General features: G+C 40.8%; 1 protein-coding gene across 6 annotated transcripts in view; it reads right to left on the reverse strand.

The window, feature by feature from the left end:
• The window catches only part of ARID1B (AT-rich interaction domain 1B), a 327,483-nt gene that overhangs the window by 291,333 nt on the left and 15,983 nt on the right, over positions 1 to 20,167 (reverse strand). For all 6 annotated transcript variants that reach the window (XM_083829046.1, XM_083829044.1, XM_083829042.1 and 3 more), the window contains exon 2: positions 2,150 to 2,344. In XM_083829046.1, coding sequence (XP_083685172.1) covers positions 2,150 to 2,344 — 195 coding nt within the window. The remainder of the gene's footprint in view (positions 1 to 2,149; positions 2,345 to 20,167) is intronic.

Raw genomic sequence — 20,167 nt, forward strand, 5'->3', positions numbered from 1 at the left:
ACCTGCAGCATCCTATAGCAGAGCCTGCAAGTTAAAATCCGTCAAGTCCCATAGCTCCAACCTCAAGCCACAGCGCTGACTGACAAAGAGCTAGACTTAACATTTCAAGGTCTTCTTCAAGATTCAAATATCTTTACAGCCTAACAAAACGCCTGCTCGTTCCATCCACGGAAACGGAACTGACACCCTCAGCTAGCTCTGGAAAACAGCAAGCTATAACTTAAAATAAGAACAACCTCCCTCAGAAATGTTTCCCTCCCTTCCTACAGTGCAGCTTTCCGCCCTCATAACCCACCTACCCAATGCCCTTTTTGCACCACACTTAAAACCAAAGAAGGTGTATGTTAAGGGCCCAGGATGATTTAACCAATCAAGCTTTTGGAAGTGTCTTGTGGTTTTCATTAATTCAATGTGACACTGTGAAGGACTCCCATTTTCAGAAAGTGCTGAGATTCATCTTCTGAAACTTTTGGCAAGATTATTTTTTATATATATTATATCTAGAAGTAGGCACATACTATGCAGCCAATTTTAACAGGCAAAGCTAGGCTCTCCTTATTTAATATTCATGTCACAGGAGTAAAAATCCAGCCAGGAATCAAACTGTGGCATCCTGTGCCAAAGACAACTTACCACTCAGCTGGTAAGTTGGCAATTCAATTTACAAACCTGCATTCCTGCATTTTAATCCTTTGTAGAAAGGTGGTAATATATGAGCAATATGAAAAGAACTGGATTCAGATCATTAGAGGTTCACAAACCAAACACGCGAAGCTTTGGAGGCTGTCCAAAACAAAATCATGCCTAGGTGGTGATGTCCGTTCAATAAAAATTCAATGTCATAATTATCCTCTCACTTTTTCCCCCCCGAAGAGCATTAGTGCTCAGAACCGTGCTGCTGCTCGGCCAATTACATTAATGCCGTTAGAAGACAGATAGGGCCCGCAGCCAATCGCTGTGCCAGGTCACTGCCTGCTGACGGATAATTTACAATTATCAAGCAATTAGCAAATGAAGTGAAAATTCAACACTCATCTCCACATAACGCAGAATAACTCATTTTAAAATTAAAAATATGTTTTAATAACTTTAGTTTGGCTACGGCCTCCTTTTACCAGTTTCTCCTCCTTTACGACTGACAAAACGCTGCGCTGTCTGAAGTGAGAACCACGTCTACTGTTTGATATTTCTAAATGAAATGACCACTTCCTTACGACTAAATATCTATTTAACAACAGAAAAGAACAAAAATGAGAACTCTTGATAAAGGTAATAGTCACTCAACTAGTGTATTTGAAATTACTAGCTAACTGACCACCTGATGAACACCCTGTACCAGCAGACAGAATTAACAGAAATAACTAGAACTAGCCAGGCACCTATCTGGGAGTCCATAATCTTCTTTTCTTCTCTACATTTAACAATAAATGACCTAGAAAGAAACTGAGCTGCAACTAGTCAGTTGCACAAAACAAAATGCTGCTTCCCATTAATCACCAACTTATTAGCTTGCTATGCTCACAACATAGTAAAGAGCTCAGAGCTCCTTTTGCCTACACTCACAATCCTAAAAAAAAAAAAAAAATCTAGGAAAAATTTGCCAATGTAACTTTTAGATAAATTCGTTTCTGTCCCACTCTAGAAACCTACTGTATCTTCCTTAGCATGTATGGTATGGACACTGTAATTAACCTTCTCTTGAAAGTGCAGGAAAAAACTGCACAAGAGCATCACATCAACAGTGAAATCCAAGTAGATTAAAGGAGATTCTTACATGGTCCTCGGTACCAAAAAATCAGAATAATTTTTGAAAGAGTTGGTGAGGGGGAAAAAAATAAAATTAAAAAAAATTAAAAAAAATTAAAGAAATATACAAGGCTAAGTGATGTCAACCGAGAAAGACAACTGATGATGTTTGACCTATTTCCCTCCGAAAAGATACCAGCAACAAACTAACCTCTTTTCTGACTGTACACAGTTTCGGAAAACATTTACGATGTCAACACAAGGTATTTACTTTTGAAACAGTCCTCCACCCTCCTTCTGGAAGAGACACACTTATCTCTGAATTTTTCCCTTGCACCCACTGCACTACCACAATGTCGGAGAGAAGGGAAACCCAAGCAACAGAGCGAAACCCTCCACAAACCTGTTGCTGCGGATACTGCATTCCTCCCATGGCGGCCGGGGCTCGTCCCTGCATTCCCACGGGGTAGCGCTGGGGGCCGGGAGGGCCGTAGGACTGCCCGGGGTAGGGGCTGCTCTGCTGCGTCTGAGAGTGAGGGTTATTGCCCATGCCGTACAACTGAGGTCTCTTCATCACCATTGGATCCATTGGACTGCCCTGTTAGTGAACGCAAGCAAATAAAAGGTTTAGAGATACTGGAAGAAACAGGTCAGAACAGTCACACTCATTGCAGACAGGTCATACAGGCATTTGCTCAATACTTTATACCTTTCTCCCAAAATGATCAAAAATCAATGTGGCATGCAAACAGGCAAAGTACCGTAATTAGTTGCATGAGTTTCTGAATGGTGAGTTTGGGACTTACGTTCAAATATAAATAAATAAAATGAACTTTGCACTCAAGTTTAGACGTTGTCTCTCACCTACAAAGACAGGTATGATAATTACCCAATAAATCCCAGCTTAAGAAATAATTAAGTATACTGTTGTAAACTGATTAGCAACATTGACTTCAACGTGTAAACACACATCAAATCATGTCTGTCAAGAGAGATACATGTAATGGGAAACCATTCAACCTTGAGAAAATGTCTATTTTCTTTCCCTGAAAAAAGGGGCAAGTGTAAAGAAAAGGAGGTTTCCAAGAAGTACAATGCATACAGAATGCACTATCTCAGAGCCTTCACATCACTATCATATGCATTAGTAAGTTTCCAGATCATAAGGCAAGTCATAACCCAAAATGTACATAGGCATTTATTTGCCTCCTTAACAGACCTCAGAAAATCCAAACTGAAATCACTGATGGAGGGGGATGGGAAGCAAGGGATGGAAGATTTATTTTTAGACTTCTTGGCAGGACTTACCAAACACCATAACAGCTTCAGGACGGGTGTCAACCATTGTGTGGCATTACTCTCACATTTTATTACTGAGGACTAACTGAACCAGAAAAAAATATACTTTTGTCAAGTGTAGCAGCGCTGCATTGTTAATATGATGCCCATTTTTTAATTCCTGAGTGCCAAACAGTTGTATTCAAACAAGAAAAAATGTGTGGTTTTTTTTCCTTTTTTAAAAGCCTACCACAGTTTCATCTTAATGAGATTTCCCCCCTTCCCTCCCCAGAAAAAGGTGTATTAATTCATCCAACCAGTCTGCCTTCCCGCCAGTAGCAGGATTCCTTCCTATGGCATATTTTGTACATTTTTTCCAACAGTGCACTGCTGACCAGCTTTATTTTAAAGTCTCCAATGTAACGTGACTTCTACAAGGCGTTTTCAGCTGCTATGTTCTGATGTAATAGTTACTATGACAATAAATTACTTTCTCACTCCTATCCCTGTTTCTTTTCATTATTGCTGTTTGTACTACTAAAACACTATGCTTCCACTCCCCCACCCCCACCAATACAAACAGGTATTTCCCCCCTAAACTAGTCACTGCTTAACAAACAGTTACACATTGTTCTCACTACTTATTCCTTGCAAGGGAGTAACTCAAACCTTTCTCCCTGTTTTCTCCAGCTTTCCTTATCTCTACCAACACCTATTTGCTAGGAATATAACCCAAACCAAATATAGTATCTCAAATGTTGCCATACTACACCTGCACAGGTGGAAATTATAACCTCATTCTCACATGACACCTCTATTCACTTCAGAAGTGGACTGCACCCACCCTTTTTTTTTTTTTTCCCACCATAGAGAATTGCACATTCACTTCTAATTGGGGGTGAGTATTACTCAGCAATTATCCACTTTATTATTTGCCTTTTTTTGTGGCCAGATCAGAACTTTCTATTTTTCACCACTAAATGTCTCTGGGTAACATATTATTTATATTTCATACTTCTCAAATTCCATGGTTCCCCAACCACTTTAGGCCGCCTGACCTCTACTAACACATCTTTTATTTTATTTTTATTAGGCCATTGTGCATCTCAAACTTTTAACTGAGAGCAGACAGACGTAAAAGTTTAGTGGATGAACTGGAGATACCTTCTGACATGTTCCCAAGGGACAACTTAAATTACCCTTCTGTAGACCAAGATAGTTTCTCTGTGTTTATTTCAGCGTTTCCATGTTCATTCTGGGTACCACCTGTTGTATTCCTCTCCTCAAATATAAATCCTTGTTTAAAGCAAGTTTTGGGTTTCCTTCATGAGATTCTTATGAAGCCCAACATCCCTGCTAATTGCCACCATCTTCTGTTTCAGTGTATTGTTTCCAGGTCTCACTTCCTATAACAAATTTAGTCAAATTTAATTTTAATTAATTTTGAATGTAACATTTTCCACTCCCCATCCAATACTTAAATAGTACCATGAACAATGCAGATAATTACAGCTAAAATAGTCTGACATTTTCTTTCCATTATGAAGACTATTTTCAGGTGGGTATAGACTTCGCCAAACTTCAAGTATTTAGGCTGAAATTTTCCAGGCCATATGTATGCCTGAGGCTGAAATTCTCTGGAAAATTCAGCTGAAACAGTTCAGCGATGTCTTAGAATGAGGTCACAGAAGAATACATTGCTTATGTTCTTACATAAAATACTTAAAAATACCTCTCGAATACCATGTTTTGGGGTAGACAATTTTAATTTGCCAGGGTGACAATGGATTTTAAGGAAATATAAAACTTGTATCCCTATGAACCCCTGAATTCCACGCGATCCATAGGAGTGGAGGAGGAGGAGGAGGAAACCGGAGAGTGCAAGGTGCACAGAACACAGCAAGACCAGATCAAAGGAGCTGCAAGGTATAAGAAGGTGGCCTGAAATTTGCCAAAGAAAGGACAATGGGTTAAAAAAAAGCGGAGGAGAGAGAACTGGGACAGGAAGAGCTGAAGGAAAGAGGAAACAAGGTCAGGAGGTTAAATGGATAGAGGCTGAAGAGACTCTGTCCACTGGACTAGTGACCTCCAAGCGGTGGAGGTCTTCTGTTTGTTCATTAGTTGGTTTGGAGGGTAAGCCTCCCTGACATTTCGTTCTTCCCTGCTTTCTTCTCCCTAACCCGCTGCTGCCTCTTCAGCTCCTGCTCCTCCTTGTGCTCTCCAGGAGAGCTGCCCCTCTTGCCCTCGGGTGATGTGAAGGCTCAGAAAGGTGGAGGCCTGAAGAGCCTGAGCTGCTGCTGATCCCTCCTGAAACCAAAGGGGCTGCGGTCACTGCATATGGCTAACAAGGGACACGGCCAAGAAGGGACCTGGGCACACTCAGAACTTACTGTGCACACTGCAAGCAATGCACCAGGATCAAGGACTGGAGATACTGAAGATGAAAGCGATAGACAGGACCAGGCAAACGGCTGGGACAAGCCAGAGAGAACCACTCCTGCTTGCCAGTGCTGATTGTTCCCTCCACCCTCCAAGACCCCAGGGAAACAGTAAGAAGCAGTACAGTAAAGTCCTCTGACCATGTTTAGGACTGGTGAAGTAAGACTGTGGCATTAAGTAACATGATCCAAAGCCACAGCCGAGAAGCATGGCCCGCTTCACCCCACTTTGTTCTCCTGAGCAGCACGAGGAGGCAGGTGGTCCTGCGGGAGACACTAAGCCTAACTCGGCACTGCGCCCACCTGAAGCACACTCACACACCGACAGGGAGGCCTGCACCGCAGCTGAGAACACTTTATTGTACATACCACAAGAAAGAAAAAAAGTGGAACGAAACCTAAGTATAAGTGAAGTCTCAGCAATCTCCTAGCATCAAAGAACTCCTACAAACAACCCAGCGAGGATGCACATCTTATCCATGCACTGGTCGGTCCCCACGGGGTGTGGCAACCTGCCACTGCTCTTACTGACTCCATCCAGATGAACTCGTGACCGTCTGTGCGCTGCAGGTCCAGGTGAAGACACCTACCAGTGGCTGTCAACATATTTCTGCATGGCCTAACAAAACCAAGTAACTCACAACGCCGCCTCCCTCTCCCCCAGCTTTAAGAAACTTTATCATTGCGGAGTCGTGTACTGAGTTAAGAACTGTTGGAAGCAAGTTTTCCCTCAGTATTTCTCCTGTTTCCTTCACGGAGGATGGTCACCGGATGGGTCTGCTCGAGGGACGGGTCAGCAGCAGTGCAGGGAAGGGGGCTGTTGCATGCTACAGGACCAGACGCAACATTTATTATACAAGTTAGAAGATGGGTAGCAAACAAAGCAGAAAACGGTGGGATGAGGAAAGCTGATTAAGGTGGTCGTATGCTGCTCAGCCAAAAGTGGATTCTACCCCTCCATCTGCCACAGTTTTTACCTAGTGTTGAGTAAATTATTAAAACAACAAATTTTCAAAATGTAGCAGTTTAGTGCATCATTTTCTCGCTTGGAGTCATGCAATTTAATTTGCAGAAATGCTTCATATAACTGCAGCTACTTTTGAATTTGATATGTGCTTTTGAAGAGCTGTATGTTGCAGAAAATTTGACCTACAGCCATCATAAACAGGCTACTCAAACTTCCTTCAGTAGTGCCTCAGTTTCCCAACTGTAAAAATGAAAAAAAATCATTACTTCTTCACTAGAGAAGTGATTTTAGAATTTAATATGACTGTGATCAATACCATAGAAAACTCTCTTAAAAAAAAAAAATTGTTGTCTTCAGAACAGTGCATGGTAAGAAAGACCTGGAGCCATACACTTAACAGAAGAAAACAGCTGCTCCCTGAGTACTGCGTGTCCTGTACAGTGGAGGTAAAAGTTTAATTATAACTTTTTCTAACTTTAACGCATGCTCAATTTTCAGCTTTAGCACTCTTTAAAAGTTTTATTTTTATAGAAAGTTTCATCCACAGTGATCTGAAAAGCTAAGAAATATGTATTAGAATCCTATATGAAGGTTCCTTTAGCATTTACAAGTTCAAGTATCTTTTTTCTAACATTAGTTCCAACAATGTTCAAAGACAAGTTTTCGGTGGCAGGATCATTACGACCAGTATCAACCTCTGCGTGTTGTAGGGATCAACAACCAACCCCTCCACACCCACTCTAACACTTTTCAAAGATGACAGTGTTGCTATAACTGCGCTGTATTTTTCCAAATCCCAGTGGACGTATATTATCATGAAGGGATGCTGTGTACATTCTCACATCTCCCATGCCTTTACTTAATTCTATCACATACTATATCAGAAAGTTTTAATTACTTTCTGGTTTTAGTGTCATTGCAGTTATCAATATCCATTTATTTCCTTTCCTTTACAGAAATACGCACATTTTTGCCAATTTAGTTTGCATATCCTAATTTTTACTGCCATATTCTGCCAGGCAAGTCTGAGTGGATTCCGCATTTTCCTTCTGCCTCTGCACCTCCTTTTCAACTTGCTGCATTTCATGTAAACTTTGCATAGATCTGCAGTTCCTCAAAATACCTCAGTCTTGTTCTTTGCTTCAGTCTGCAATAATATTATAATTTATAACCCCTTTATTATAGTGCCTATCTTATGTCAGTATCAGATTCATTTGCACATGTACCAGGCTTTGTAAGAACAGAGCATTTCATAAGAGTCCTCGCCTATTATGTGCCTTGTGAGCACATTAATGCACCTGTTGGAAGGTTTGCTAATGATTTCAACAGGGCCAAGATTTCACTCCCAGTCTTTACACTGACGGTCCCACCATTAAGGTAAGATGCAGAAAAGTCTACGCTGCCTACAGATAGTAGCTGGCAAACTTTTTCTATTACCTACTCCTCTTTTCAGTGTTTTGTGTTAAAGGAGGCATAAACTCAGCATCCCCGCTATAAGCAGAAGTAGAAAACATTTACACCCACTTGTAAACTCAGTACCACCACTGCTTCTACCAGCCAAAAGAACCAAACAAATCACCTTCTCCAAAGTATCTGTGGATTCAACTTTGCCTCTTCTAAAATAATAGAAAAAATACTATTTTCTCTTGTTATTTAACCAGTGTTTTCCGTGATACCTTATCTCCTCTCAGATCTAAGGGAGCGTGATTTCAATAGCTATCTGACCAAGATACATGGGCTATTCCATTTACGTTATGTATTATACATACTGAGTTATCATTGTATATTCCACTTCTAATACCAAAATCTTTATTTGAAAATTTGAAAGACACTTACAAACATGAACAATACTGGTCACAGTCCCCAAACATAACTTGTCGTTTAACGATGCCAAAAGAACCCCACCACTGATGTCCTAGGGCAGGGAAGAGTGGGAGACACTTTACAAAGGACACAGTGGGATTCAGGCATGACGACAGCCCTTACATGAGGAAGACAGAGCAATTCACTACAAGACAAGAGCGGTCACATGAGATACAACTACTCTTCAGAGAGAAAGGGTGTTTTTCTGTTTGTTTTTTAAAAAATGAAAGAAGCATTGGTTTGGCTGACAACAGCAAATGCACCAATTTAAAGTGACTATAAGCCACAGTGCATCCCAACAACTAAAGCTACATCATTTGCGCCTGTAACAAAACAACATGAACTCAACACTCTGCAATAGGCTTGCCCTCAAACTCCTAGAGCTGCTGAATACAATAACTCTTTGTTTATTCATTGATCTGCAGCCAAAGCTTCTGTCTCTGTATTAAAAAAGCAGCCTCTTATTAATACCAAAGCCTTGAAACCTCATAATAAAGACAGCTGACAATCAGCTACCGACATTCCAAGAAAGATGGGCATGGAGCTCTCAGCTCTAGGTCAGGCACCAAGTTACAAATTTATCGCTAGAGATAATCACAAGTATTCACTATAATACAATGACACAGCTGGCATGAGGACGCAACTGGGGAAAAGATAATCCATTCCTAGATAATGCCATCATTTGTATGAACATGTACAAGGACTCCTCAGCCAACGTTTTTACACGACAAAAGCGTTTCAAAACACAACCCGTGTTACGTGTTTTAAATATCCATTTAAGAAAGACGCAACTATAAAATGTATGAATACACAATACTAAAATCTGCCTTATATTAGTATTAAAATAATAGAGGTGACTGGCAAACAAGCTTCCTGTATTTTCAGATAGGAAGTCTACTATCTGGGCTTTAATAAAACTGAAAGCAAAATAAGTCAGTTACACAAGTACAGCAAGGAATAATCAAGAACAAAGAGCCAAGTTCAACATAAGCCTATGATGAAGGAAAATCCAGTGAATGAAGAGGCATATACTAGAAGAGATTTAACAAAAATTTTAATTTTCCTCGTCTTAAAGGCTCTGCATACTGTATGATTTCAGCTGCGGGAAGACATCAGAAAGATAATTTTCCACTCAAAACAGAAAGTACATAATTAAAAAGGGGAAGAGGAGAAAAGCAACGCTATGCCCCACCAAGAATCAACTACTTCTCCACTAGAACTTTTCAAAGTAATAATACAGGAAAGTGTCTCAGCAGGGTGAAGGAGAAGGACATAGGTATACTTGTTTTCCAGTTTTCCACTAGGTCCCCCTTAACACAACCTAAAAACTGGAAGATCAATGAAACCACCATCCTCTAGTTATTATTTTGTAGATAGATAAACCTGAAATGACTACTGAAAGAACGAATCACAACAAACATAGCAAAGAAGAGAAATCTGTTTTTAATGAACTACACACAAGTAATCTCCTCATGTTGGCACTATGAGTGCAAGCAAAGGTTAAGAGGTTAAGACAACATCGAAAAGTAATTATACACATTTATCACACCTGAAGGCCAAAACAATCCCATGTCTCTGACAAGTTCACATGGCAATACAGCTCAGGAGTGCTGCCCTTCGAGTCGCTTTTATTACCTGTATGTCAGTAGTTGGCAGTGACAATACCCTCATTGCTCTGAAGCCAACTCAAGACACGTCATCCTTCCCCATCATGCCTGAAGTGTCAACCTTCTTACCTGCTTCTGTAACCTACTTTCCTAATCCAAACTTCTTCCAGGAGGACCTGGAAATTCTCTTCCCTTCTCCCCACCCCACCCCGACACCAGCTGAGATGCTCCTAAAAGGAGACCTCTTTCCTTTAGCCACGTAAAGGCTCTTGCTTCCTGCTGCAGAAGTGCTCTCCAACAAGTTATCAGTAATTTCTAGTGTAGCAGAATCTAGGATCTTTACAGGCATCTCCCAGGGAATGTCTGCAGCCATCTGACATGTCATCGCTTCCAGCTGCCCGTATCCCCCTTTTTGCCGGATCATGGCCTTGCTTTAGATACTTCCATTCATAGTCCAGCACCTGCACCACAAACTGTCAGCACAGGGTGGTTTTCGCCAACACAACAGCTTTGGCACGTGCCCATGCCTCACCTTCACGTGCAAGTGCTCCAACTCCTCATTCTGCCATTTCTGATACCTAAATCACAACCCTCGGCAGGAGAGCAAGGCATACAGCTAGGGAAAAAACAGTACCTTGAGGTTCTCAGGCTAGATTCGTCAGAGGATGTGTCACAGCCCTGAGGCTCTCTCAGTAGCCAATGCTACAGCTCAACAAGGAAGAGAAAAATCCATTCATAAACCCAGAAAATTGTAAGTTAAAAAAAGCAGAACCCCACCCAGAATACCAGTTACTTCTATTTTGTCTGGCAAAGAGGTTCTCAGCTTCCTAGACAAGTAAACACCTTCACTCACTGTGCATGGCTGCCATCTGGAACCCAAAAAAAAAAAATTCCCTTACCTACTTTGTACAGCTCTTACACAAACACGGGGTTAGATGGACAGAAAAGGATGTACTAAAAATAGTGTCTGTCGGGGAAGGAGCAGAGAGCAGCCTCGAATGGAAGGAGGGGAGTGCTGCAGGAAGGCTCCCTGCAGAGCCGTCCTGGAGTGGGAGGGGAAAGCACAAAGTCCTGGAAGCCAGTGAGAGACAGGAGGAGGAAAAAATATTCCACATCAGCTCCAGATTTTAAGGGGAAAAAAAACTCTTCCTAAGCCTAATAAATATTCAACTGGATTTGAATACACTTTCTCAGTTACTTGGCTTTATCAGCAGAATTAAAATTAAAGGTTAGATGTATTTAATAGCCGGGGAAAGCCCTAGCTGAGAAAGTGACATTACCGACACTGGGGAAAACAGCGTGCCCACAAAAACGTATAGCCCATCACAACTAGGTCACAAGCCAGAACTATACACCACAGTTAGCTGCAGAGTTTTTTTCCCCACTCCAAATGTTATATATAGTTCTGTATTAACACACACACACACAAAAAAAGGTATGCTGGTCATATATCCTCAGCATTTATGGCAAATTATTAATCAAGTCCCACCTGAAACAATTTGTTAAATTGATTTTAATCACTGGGCCTCTCATGTGAAGCTTTGTATAATCAGCATTTCATTTACAAAATTAATTGCCTGATTGATTCTCAAGAGGCAGTAGCTGTCATTACACTGCTGTCATAACTTTTGAGTAGGGGTGTCACAACACTGAATCCTGACAGTATGAAGAGCACTGCTATTTAAAAATTGAGGGCGGGGAGGTAGGGGGGAAACAAATACAGTGATCTCACAGAGTTGCTCTTTAGCCCGACAGAACGTTAAAACCATTTCGTATCAGTTTCAGACAGCCTCCCCGTTTTCCACTCATTGAATAATGTAGTACTCAGCTATTCAGTCGCTTTCCTGAGAAGCAGGTCCATTTAATTCAATTTTATCATAGTTGTGGTTGCATAAAATGAGTTTGTTGTTGACTATACAAAAGATTTAATCACAGGCCACTCTAAGGTTGTTTGCAGAGCAGAGTTTGACTTTCAGACGCGTGGAACTTTTTCCACATCCACAACCTTCTGGAAAGTTATTTCCAAGCAGATTTTTTTTGTTGTTGTTTTCAGTCAGACCAAAGGAAAACCACAACTTTTCTTATCGAGGACCTCCTTTAAAGCTTTTGTTTGTTTGTTTCCCCTCCCGCAGTATTTTGAAGCTCCGTGTGAGCCTCGAAGCAGAGCTCCTCCGCGCCCCACAGCTGCGGCATTCTTGGAAAAGCCCGCAGCTCCGCAGAGCCCGGCGGCCAGCGGCCGGGGCACTGAGTCATGAGACAGGGCTGCTATTCCTGGCTCAGCAGCTGACCTGCTATGCAAACACGAGCACAGCACTTCACCTTTCTGTGACTGGGTTTTCACTCTCGTAACAGCAAGTATTATATGCTCTCTTAGCAAGGAGGAAGATGGGCAGACTTCGGGGAAGGCCGATGTCAGTTATCATCCGCAGGAATCAGGATTTGGAGTCAGAAATGGTAGGCTATGGGAGAGAAAAAACTCCCGAAGTTTTTAAAAGGAGAAATCACAAATGCTCTAACCATGTGCTCTAGATTTTCAGAAAGCGACCTTCCCAAGGTAAACTTATTTAGAAAAATACAACCTAAGCTTCAGCTAGACCTCTTAAAACACTATTAATGCCTCCGAGAAACAGACCTATTTCTGAGACAACTCCAAAAATAAGCCCCTCAACTTCTCAAGTTCAGCTTTAAGCACTGGATTGCATCAAGTACTCCTGAATAAAACAAATTCAAAACATCTAGGCCATGCTCTGAGACTACAGTACTATAAAAAAAGCAAACAGCAACTCTAGGTGATTTATACCTATTGGTGGCATTTGTAATGCACCTCATCAGACGCAATTCCAGGATCGGCCAGAGTCCCGATCGCAGGCGAATCTAGGGGGCATTCCAGAAAACACGGCTCCCCACCCCCAAGCTCCTGCTCTCCCCCTGACACTGCTCTCTGCCAAGTGCCCTGTCATGCCCTGCGTGCGCGCAGCACAGGTTGCTTTGGCACGAGCAGACTGATGCAATTTTCATCTCTTTTTGCAGGTCTCCGAGTTCACGATGATTAAAATCAGAAGGAAAAAAAAAAACACATGCAAAATAGATAGGCTACTGGGATAAAGAGGCATCGAAGGATAACAGAATGGACAACTCCACCAGGCAAACAAAGCAGTAAGTTGTTTTCCTTGCTCGTAGCAGTAATGTGAGATTGCAGCTAGGGGAAGTTCACAAAGTTCTGCCCCCACTGAGAAATGGTTGCCAGAGCGCTATATTCCTCTGACACACCAGGAAGAGAAGATCACACAAAGGAGAAAAATCAGTTACCCTACTCACACTGTGATAGACTGGGATGTTAAAAAAGAAGTGTAGAGCACTGACTTGCTGTATTCATCAGTTTCTAGCCTCTTACCAGGTAGCTTACTCATTAAACTAGCTTTTTCTCTCTTTAGCCTGAACTCACCCCCACTCCACCCCCATTATGGAAGAAATGGTTTTAATTAAGTAAGAAAACAGGGGAAAGCCCCTAGCCAGAGCCAATACACACAAAATTCCTGAAGGATATATTTAGGATCAGGATAATTGGAAGGCAAATTCAGATCTACAACAGAAGCCCTGTCACTTCTCCAACTGCCAAGAAACTGTTCCTCTTGTAACATATTTTCTATGTTAAAACTGTTTCCTGTAGAGACTGAAAAAAACTTGGTTGTAAATAGCACAAAATATTAATAGTTACCTGGAAACTAACTGGCTTTTTTTTTATTACTGTTTTTAAGAACTTTCATGCCACAGTAGTTTTGTATCACATTGGTTGGACGTCATAAAAAACCCGCTGTCCCAGCTTGAAGCATACCAACAGCTCAGTCCAAGGGTCAAACAGACAGAGGTAACGAGTCTGGGGCTAGACACCCTTGCTGTGGAGCTGGAGCAACACATTTCCATGCAGTAGCTGCCTGTGACTCTTCTGCAGTTATAAGTGACCTTCCTCATCAACACAGACACTCTCAGGACCACAAAACTAACTTTCTGCAATGGAACAAAACAAAAAAAAATTTACCAGCAGCAGGTGATTTAAAGCATTAGAAAAGGAAATAGCTTTTTTTGGTAGCTTACAAAAAATTAAAATCAATCACCAGAACAAACTACAGTTATGACTGGAATTTTTCATTATTGATCAAAAATATTTAAGTTAAGAAATAAATCACAAGAAACAGTAGGCTGAAGGTCAAAGCTTCTGTACTACTTGAGAGAACAATGTGATTGGAAACCATCAATTCACACACATGCCTACATTCGCACCAGCTCCTTTGTATAATGTAACTGATTCCCAAGTATCATTTTACAATTCTGATTAGGTCTTACAAAAATCTTGTTTATTAAATTGCTTTCTTTAGGCATGCATAGCTGCTAATTTGTTTCCAACTAAATCATGTATCATCTGAAAAAGATTACATTGCAACAGTGGAACAACACTCCTGGGATTATGCTTCATCTGGATTTTAGAATTAAAAGGACAAATATTACAGGAGTTGTAAATTTCCCTTTGAAGGCAGTGGCAAGAACAGCCTGCAACAGGGTAATTCTGAACAGAGTGATGAGTGCACTTAGCAAGTAGCAGCCCTACCGAGAGACATGCATAGCGAGTCAACGACTCCAAGTATTAAGGGATCTATTCACAGACTTAAACTTTGATTTCTTCAAGAGAAAAAGCTCTTTAGATCAACACATGTATTCGTACAAACATACTTTGTAAGCAAAATAAATAATGGTAGCAAAAATATTAAAAGCTCTGCTGATTTAAAAAAAATTTATCAGCTCCAATATTCACAAGTTTTAAACAAACTTATAAATTTAGAGGTTTGGGAAGGACTCCCAGAGAGCTGTCCAGAATAGACCTCTAAAAATTTATTTGCATATTAATACAAAGTTCCCTATGGCTTACTCAGGAAAAAAAATCTGACCTGGATTTGAAACAGACAAAACTCTGATTTAACCCTAGTGACTTCACCTGCTTCTCACTTGGAACAGGCGAAAGCTGCGAGGTCCTCGTTCCTCTTCTCACAGTCTCCAAAAGGGACAAATTCTTCCACAACCACAAGCAGCCTATGAGAGCATCTAGAGCACCTCAGCACAAAGAAACACGTGCACATAACATCTGTGTATGGTAAGTGCAGAAACACCTCTGCAATAAGTTATCCTGGATGTTTATAATTAAGAGTTTGTTTTTACCATAGCTACTATCAAGAACCTTCAGTTTACAAAGATATGTTCGCTATATAATCGTAATTTTCTTTTAATATTGCAGCATTTAAAATTAATAAACAGCATGCAAGACGTATCTGGTTTGAGAAGTATAAAAGCAGGAAAGCTGACCCAGTTCTTCAGTATTTCTCATCCAAGTTAACAGGAAACCTGAATATACCGTAACCATAGGATTTCCTCCCCTCTTGCAGTAGGGATCACTACTTTCAGATTTAGTCTGCCTGGGAACTCTCGGCTTCTTTCCACTTCCGAGCCCATCTCTTGTTCCCCAGCCCTTAAGAGAGCCCACGTTAGCCATCATGTGAAAACACCAGCACACATTTCCTGAAAGCACTTCAGACAAACTCCATTATTTGCCGGAGAGGATACCCAGGGCCTAGGAGTCCCTCTTGGCCACAGCCCAAAATACAGCATTCCCAGCTTCCTAAAAGTCACCAAATCTAGAGCAGAGTTAAAAGTCAACAATCAAATTAAATGGGAGGAAAGACAAGGAAGTGACAGCCTTCAAAATCACTGAGGCAGCCCAGGTACGGGGAATCTTTCCTGTATGCCTGAGTAAGCTATTTCTGTGGCAAACAGCAACTTGAGCGTATTTACATCTCATCTTTCTCCCTTCTCCAAGGCTGCAACTTACAGCAGCCTCCTCCTGCTGCTGCTGAGGGCTGGAGACAGTTCATTCTGTCAGAATCACTTGGCCTAGCCAGAAAAGGTCATTTAGCAGCAAAGACAGATGTTTCTCAGCTGATATAACTAAAAGGCAGAATAGAGCAAACAAGCCCAAAGACTCATTTTAGCAACAGGGTTTCTGCAATTCCAATTTTAGGTATTGTTCAATTTAGAAAGATGTTATTCATCTGACGCTCATTTGCAAACTTCATTTTAGAATTAGAGAGATGCAGATACCACGTGTAAGACTCTGAAATGTGCGTTCCCTTTATTCTTAAAAAAAGAAACTTTTCTTAAAGCCACGTTATTCACTTCATATCTACCCTGGGATTATAGCTAAACCCGGCTCTTCTGCCAGCTACTATGATTTCTTGAGTACATTCTTCCCCTTCTCCCTTTACACTCCCACCCCTAGTTTTTTTGCTCAGTTCTTTCACACAGGAAAAGAAGCTAAATAAAAAAGGAAAACCAAAACTGATTACACACCAGAAATACTGTCAAATATGAAAAGGAAATGCTATGCATTCTTAAACTAAATCTCCCAGTGCCCAAGAAGATGAGACACTCGTTACAGAGGCAACACAGAAAAAGAATAATTTCAGGAATAAATATACCTGAAAAACAGACTACCAGTTAATTTTAGAAATGGGTATTATACTTGACACTGCACAAACATAATTAGGCTATTTTGACAGAAAGCATTAAGTTTCCAGAAACAACCCAGATACTTAAAGTAATCCTATATGAACCACCATATGCTCTCACTAATTCTATCTTGCAAAAAGTTTGTTGGTTTTTTTTTGGGGGGGGGGGCATACATATAAATAACTTTCAGCATTCCTTTTTGCTCAATGTTTTACTACTACAGTAAAATAGGATACAGCAACATCCGTCATGAATGCTTTATGCCCAACTTATCCTGCCTCAGAGCAGAGGGATGGATTAAATGACCTCTTGATATCCCTTCCAGCCTTGCTCTTCTATGGTTTGGATATTACTACATCATCTTTTTTATTTTAAGGTTTCTCCTGTTTCTGCAATTTGCTTTTCATTTGAAGTCATAATCCTCAACTTCTGGCATAATGAAACAACATGGAAATTATAATGCTACAGACATACTAAAAATATTGATAAAAAAAGCAAGGGGACAAAAAAAAGGCGTTTTCAAAACAGTTTAGTAAGAAGTAAAAAAGACAGATAAGAAAAACTGTTAGTAAGGAATTGATGTTGACATTTATGGAAACTGCTAAAATGAGAAGCATTTAGCAATTTGTTTTTGGGGAGGTGTGAAGGTGAGGATGAGCGCACTGTGTTCTAGGCACCAAAGGAGATACGGGTAGAAGAGAACCAGAGTAGGTGACCAACATCAAGGTGCTGATCACATCGATACCCAGGTCTAGCTACCCACTTCTGACCATACCAGGCAAGAGAGATCACCCCTATCAAACATCTTCTGGACATCACCAGCCTTCCTCTGACCGCACCACGCACCAGAAGAGACCTGCACCTACTCCATGCCTTCTCTCTGCATCCAGTTTGAGCTGCTTGTTGCACAACTGGTGCCTAGCAAGTCAGTTAGGGTCCTGCCTTGTGTGTAAGTCATTAGATTTCAGTAATTCTCCAAACAACTCATGTTTTTGGAAGCATTTTTTCCAACTTCATCAAGGAAGCCTCTTTCTGTGATCCTCTGAGACGTGTGCAATTAGAAACAGCACAACAAAACGCAAGGAATAATGAGAAACAGGAGACGGAGAGTGTCCAGCCAGAATTTATTATACAGCCACAGACTATTCCACCTGTTGCATTGTACACTGAGTACTTGCAAGACCAGAGAGAGGGGAAAAAACATGCAGGTATAATCCAAGCAGCTAGGAACATGAATTTTGATCTCTTTTTATATCTTATTGTTATCTGCAACCTAGGAACACGTTAATTGGCCTAAGTAATTGGTTTAAATACCCAAGCCCCATTATAAAAATGTACTATGAAAATGCTTAGACACTTATCACAACCAAGAAATTCTTAACTAAAGTTCAAAGCTGAAAAGACACTTGGGACTTGTCTACACTGAAGGAAAAAAAATGCATAATTATACCAATATAACTAACTCAGTGTGGAAGCTTGCTCCGGTATAAGAGTACCCTTTTCCACTTAAGCCTACGTGCTTTGGAAGCAGAATAAGATAGACCACGAAAACTCTTATTCTGGTATAAGAGCATCTCCATAGGGAGTTATATTGGCATAATTATAGCATATAATTATAGCACATAGTTGTACTGGTAAATTTCCTCCTGTAGACAAGCACTAGGTGCCCAGTCCACATACATTTTCTAGCAAAACAAATGGTTATCAAATTCCAATGGAGGCACATGAAACACTTCGCTTTTATTTTTGTCTGATGAACCTTCTTCATTTTAAAGTGATGAATTACTTCAATTAATCTTCCTTGCAAATGCTTTTCTCTCTACTATCCTATATGGTAACAGATTATTCTTCCGGTGGAAGCATCATAAACCAACACTTTGAGAACGGCTGTGATAGCTCCCGCACTGATTTAGGCTCCCATAATATAGAGCAAGTGGTGAGAAACCCGGTTCAAGGAAAGAATAGGATGCTGTTTACACATTTGACAAAAGACTCTCGCCTTTTACAGTATATTGCAGCTACTTTAAAACAGTCAGTGCTTCAATAATTTAGTTTCTATCCTTTGGACAATTTCATCCTCACCTCATTTGCTACAAAAGTTAAAACATTTCAGCCAACCTTGAGGAAGCCGTGCTTCCTCCTTCCACCCTCATACATACTGGGGGGGGGAAGTACATCTACAAACCATGCCACTAGTTGAACTTCAAACTCTGAAACTACAAAAGGCTCCTCAGACTCTTTTGAAAACATACAACTTTTCAGAGGATATAGAGCTCAAAAAACCTAAGCTTAACCTGAATAAATTGACACTGTTTATGAGAAAGATCCCTTAAAAAGGGAGCAAACAGAAATACCCGTTATGCCAGCCTCCAAAACTTAGAAAGAAGAGAAAGGAAACCTTGCCACAGAGATGTCAGTGAAATTATTAATGGCATAATACTTCAGTTTGGGCATTTTAAACACTCTGCTAAGAAAGGTTAAGTGACCCTAGAGATAATTAAGGATTATGGTAACCATTTTGTAAGAAGTGCGGGTAAATCCCTTTTACAAAAACTGGTTTTTTAACTGTTTTTTTCAAACTTTTTTTTTTTAATGCATTAAAAATGAAAGAGCTCTTTGCAGAATAGTCATCCCCATGTTTTCTTTTGTACTTCTGAAGAACATTATCCCTCTGAATTACACCAGGCTCCTTAATTTTGGTTCTGGATCACGTCCCCAGTAGGCGACCCGTTTGTTCCCACATAGACAGGCTCCCTCAGTGGCACCTCTCCACTTTGCAGGTGGGCTCCCTCCCTTCTTGCACCAAAAGCACAGCCCCTGTGAACCAATAAGGGACTCACTACATGCACATTTTTGTCGTCCCACAGAACCAGGATCACTGATGGGAGGGCTGGAGAGCAGCGGGAGCACCACTGTGGGCAGCTATGGCAAGGATGGGTCCATTTAGCTTGAGCACCAGCAACACATGCAGTTTTTCAATGGACTGTGGAGCAATACCTGCAGGACAAAATCACTGCCCCAATTCCAAATCAAAAGCTTGTATCTATGCACAGAAATTGCAAACCTAAATGTTTAGGTCAGGTGCTACGAAAATTCATCCCAGTATTTTCAGACGTGACAGAATGCTTTGCGTCTACAAATACTCTTGAAAAGAAACACTGACAGTTCTTACATGGAAAAAAAATTAATGTATAACAAAAGCAACAGCAGGAAAATCTCTGAACAGGCATACAAAAAAAGAACATCAATGCGTCTTAAGCTTAACAAGAAATGGCTATTAAAACCATTAGTTCTAATGTTTTACCAAGGTGATGAGAAAGGTTAGTCCACAACTCCAAACAAACTTGGATTCATTTACCTCTATGATCTGAAAATTTTACGAACAGTGGAAGGAATTAACTTCACCTCCCCTTTGGCATCAACACCTGAACTTATCAGCTTAGACTTTCTTTACAGTGAGTGAGAAAATGCGGAGCTTTAGGAGCATGACTCATTAGACCTGTATTACGTGCCTGCTTCAGGTTGAGATGATTCATGCCAAGAAATGACTATTTCTTTACACCAAAGACAAGCCCACACAATAAGATCAGGTATAAATGCCTGCAATACATATGGTCAGATGAGTCCCACCCTTGGAAGACAGTTTTTGTTGGGGGTTTTGTTTGGTTTTTCTTTTAGAAGATACTGAATGCCTATTCAGCCACTGCAACCAG

This window comes from Anser anser (genome assembly GCF_964211835.1).
Source record: "Anser anser genome assembly, chromosome: 3".
NCBI classification, from domain to species: Eukaryota; Metazoa; Chordata; class Aves; order Anseriformes; family Anatidae; genus Anser; species Anser anser.